This window comes from Benincasa hispida, chromosome 8, assembly GCF_027475165.1.
Source record: "Benincasa hispida cultivar pf3 chromosome 8, pf3_genome.v1.1, whole genome shotgun sequence".
Classification (NCBI taxonomy): Eukaryota; Viridiplantae; Streptophyta; class Magnoliopsida; order Cucurbitales; family Cucurbitaceae; genus Benincasa; species Benincasa hispida.
This window is the reverse complement of record NC_143485.1, coordinates 27,965,522-27,969,929: the sequence shown is the minus strand read 5'-3', so window position 1 is coordinate 27,969,929 and position 4,408 is coordinate 27,965,522. Positions and strand designations below refer to the sequence as shown.

At 30.5% G+C, this 4,408-nt stretch overlaps 1 protein-coding gene across 1 annotated transcript; it reads left to right on the top strand.

Moving 5' to 3' along the window:
- Window positions 1-1,434: 1,434 nt before the first annotated feature.
- Window positions 1,435-3,913, top strand: LOC120082567 (rho GDP-dissociation inhibitor 1-like). Its single transcript, XM_039037799.2, has 5 exons — window positions 1,435-2,096; window positions 2,188-2,254; window positions 2,354-2,572; window positions 2,690-2,814; window positions 3,567-3,913. The coding sequence occupies exons 1-5, from the start codon at window positions 1,824-1,826 to the stop codon at window positions 3,651-3,653; spliced, it is 771 nt and encodes a 256-aa protein (XP_038893727.1). The 5' UTR covers window positions 1,435-1,823; the 3' UTR covers window positions 3,654-3,913.
- Window positions 3,914-4,408: the final 495 nt, after the last annotated feature.

Below are 4,408 nucleotides of genomic sequence, written 5' to 3'. Positions count from 1 at the left end.
TAAAAACATTTTTTTTAGTCTTTGAAGTATTATTGAAGTAGCAATTTAGTTTCTGAACTTTAGTTAATAACAATTTAGTACATATTATTTTATATTTATAACAATTTAGTCTCTATCTTGAAAAGTATCATTAAAATCTAATAAACTCGTATCATTAAAATCTAATAAAAATTTTTACCCATATAGATTGATAAATTGATTGGAGATAATTTTTTTTGTAAAGTAGAAAAATCAAGTTGTTATATTAACCAAAATCCTAAAATTGATGAGATTTTTCATGATATAGACTAAATTATTACGTGTTAAGTTCATCATTACAAGTTTAACCGTACATCAACCAAGGCTCTGTTTGGGATTGTCTTTACCATCGTAGTAAGCGATTAAGGAGAGATCTTAACCTTCTATAATGTCCGTAAAACAACTTATTTATTAATTCCCCATAATATTTTCTAAATTTTAACTAACATATAAACACCAACTTTTAGATTTAACTTTCCTAAGAATCTGTTACTTTCTTAATCATTTAAATAAATATATTATAATAATATAATTTTGTATTCATATATTTTGCCACATCTATTTTCAAATTTTAATTGATTCAAATTTTTTGTAACAATTATCTTTCTTAAACCCTTATGGAATAATAAGATGGAAAATTTTCACAAATAGAAAAATATCAATTTACAGAAATAGTTAAAAAAAAAAAAAATTGATAGACACCGATAGATATCTACCCAATTCATGAAAGACTTCTATTAATCTCTACCTACTTCTATCAGCCTTTATTAAACAAAGATTAAAATTTTTCTATTTTGTTCAAATAGTTTTCCTTATTTTTTCTATTTTTAAAAATTCTCTAATACGCTTAAAATAAATTAAGTAAAATTCAAATCATATAAGATTTTAAATAAAAATATTATAATAAATTTCAAATAAATTACCAATATGATAATAATTAAAATATGTAACTTTGACTCATATAACCAAATTACACCCATTTAATTTAGTTTACTAAACACCGTAACTAATTTTTTTCAAATTCAAAATTAAGATTTACTAATGGTTTTCTAAAAACACAATTGAGAAGAATTATTTGAAAAGCTACACAAGCTCAAACAAATCTAAAATCATTAGCAAAGTTGAACCTAGAATGTTATTTTCATAGAATTTAATATTATTTTATAACAAAAAAAAAAAAAGAAAAAAGTCAAAGTGGTGAGAGAGGTGGACCTAACCCTGAGGTTAGTCTGTTTGTTATGTGGTGTATGTTTGTGTGGCAGCTGATATTCCAATTTCCAAGTGATTTATTTGATGATGAGCCTTAGCCCTTAGCCCTTAGCCCTTGGCCGGATGCTTAGCCGCTCGAATCTTGGCATTCGTGGCCTAACCAACCGCACTGACCGACTGACCTTCACGATCTCTTTTTCTCTCTCAACATAAAATTTCGGATCACCACATGACTCCTTCCCTTTCTCCTCTTTTCAACTTTTTCTAACTGCCTTCGCTAATTCCTTTCCCCTTCTTCTTTTTCTTCTCACGAGGGTTAATTCTCTCGTGGGCTTCTTCTTCTTCTTTTCTGCCTTCTCCCCCTTTCTGGGTTTTTGCTCCTTTTTTTAGTTTTTCATTTTGCATCTTTCTCTGATTTCTCTCGTTTTCTCTGTCTCTATCACTCTGATTCTCTTCTTTTTCTCCCCTCTTTTTATTTATCTTTATTTGGGTTTCTGGGGGTTTCTGCTTCTTCTTTACCCTTTTTCCTCTATTGGGTCACTGGTGGGTGTGCCATTTTTGTGTGGTACGATTTCGCCTCTGTCCATGGCCTGTTGATGTCTGTGGCCGTTGAAATTGGTTCCAGTTCAAAAGGGATAATGGGGTTCGATGATAAAGACAAAGATGGGAAAGAAGAGGATTCTTCTCCCAAAATGTCAGAGCCCAAGAAAGCTGAGGATGAAGATCAGGATGTTGATTCGGTTCCTGGGTTGAGTAGGAAAATGAGTGAAAGCTCTATCTGTGCAACTGAGGAGGAAGACGATGAAGATGGAAGGAAAATCGAGTTGGGTCCTCAATACACTTTGAAAGAACTCAACGAGAAGGATAAGGTCTTCTTTCTCTAATTATTTCCCATTTTAAACATTAACTTTGTTTCTTCAATTCTTCCTTTCCAATTGAGTTTGAGCCTCTCACTTTCAGGATGATGAAAGTCTGAGGAGGTGGAAAGAACAGCTTCTTGGTGGTGTTGATTTTGAAGCTGTTGGAGGTAACTAAACCCACTTAAACTCTCAATTTTTCTTCAAGTTCAAATCCCCATTTCATGACTTTTTTTTTCTCTATTATATTTGTTGGTGGTATGTATTAGAAACTCTTGAGCCAGATGTAAAGATTTTGAGCCTTGCAATCAAATCATCAGGCCGGCCTGACATTGTTCTTCCAGTTCCTGAGAGTGGAAATCCTAAAGGCCTCTGGTTTACTTTGAAGGAAGGTAGTCGTTACAGCCTTAAGTTTACTTTTCAGGTCAGCAACAACATTGTTTCTGGTCTCAAATATACCAATACAGTCTGGAAAACTGGTGTCAAAGGTAAAAAAAAACACATAACAAAAATCTCTCTATATATATGTACACTCTGTTTTTCTCTCTGCCATTAATGGCGAACTGTTCTTGTTTTTATTTTCTTTTACTTTTTACTGTCCACAGTTGACAGTACAAAAGAGATGATTGGAACTTTTAGCCCTCAACCTGAGCCTTATGATCATGAGATGCAGGAAGAAACAACTCCTTCTGGCATCTTTGCTAGGGGATCATATTCAGCCAGAAGCAAGGTCAGTTTGTACAATTTTATATGGACTAATATTAATAATCTATGATTGACCTAATGGTATATAATCTGCATGAGTTTGATATAGCACTAAGAGAGAGAAAATGAGTTAAATCTAAGCGACCAACTATCTAAAATCTTTACCCTAGTAGTTTCCTTACTTTAAACAAAAGAAATTAAAAACCTATAATAATTGTCCCTCCTATGATGACATTGTAATTAACTTTCATGGAAGTGACCGTCATTATATGGTAAAAATAACCAAGTAATTGCGACATATTAACATTTATTAAAGATGGGGTAAAAAAATTAATAAAGGAAAGAGGCTATGTATGAAAATAAATTTTCTACCTAAATACCTTATCTGACAATTTCAAAACAGACAGGGATATTAAAATATGAATTTGAATGCTTTTATGAATTTCTCTCCTCCATTATTTTCCTTTATGGAAACCAATTAAAGGGTCTCTATTTCAACTGCACCTGTCCATTTATGGCTTGCATCACATGGGTTTACTGGCTTTTATCTCAGCTTTCACCTTTAAGAGAAAGCAGCAGCTTATAATTATTATTATTATTATTTCCATGGCTACTTATGCATATGCTTATGCAATAAGTAACATGAAATTTCCTTTTCTCTATAGTCTTGTTTTAAAAGACATGTTTTGTTTTGCTTCTTCTTCACATGAATCTATGTCTGTAATCTTGTCTGCTTGTTTGTTGGGTTTATTTATTTATTTATTTTTTTTGGCTCAGTTTGTTGATGATGATAATAAATGCTACTTGGAGATCAATTACACATTTGATATAAGGAAAGACTGGAAGGAGGAGCAGCCTGCTTAATATCATACCCCTCGAATATTCGGATCATTCGGTGCTTGATTCGGCCCGAATTCGCTGCTGCTCGGGTTTTTTAAGATGTTTAATTTTGCTGCTGTTCTTATTTGTTCTTAATCTTCTCAAAGTTGATGTTTTTTCTTCTTTTTTTTTTTTTGACAATGAGGATGAAGGATGTTTTCGAACTAACAATAGAAAAAGAAAAACAGAGATGGGTTAGATCTGTACTGTCAATAAAAAATGCTCAGCTTTGGTTTTTGGCTAAATGTTAAAGGCAATCCTTTTTCCCCTCTAATTATTGTGATTGCTTCGTCAATTTCTTTCCTTTGTTTGGTAATATTCTGTTTTCTAATTCTTGAAAAAAAAATTGTCGAATTGTTAATGATATTATTTTTTTGCAAATGTTTGAACTACAAATATATATATATATATATGTATATTTTATTTATTATTTTTGTAATTTTTCGATACATTGAATGAAATTATTGTCGTTAAGTTTACAATTGCATGTTTTTTACCAATATTTTTGAATGGATAATAAAAAATACGAGAATGGTTGTTTTCATATATATATATCAAAATACCAATTTATTTACAAATGTAGCAAAATAGTAAAGGATTTTCATTTTCAATTTACTATATTTGAAAATAATCTCAATAGTTTATTGAAAACAAAATTTTAAGTAATAAATAAATATTTTTAACTTCTTAAATAATATAAAACTATATTATTTATATTATTTTTACATTAATGACAATCT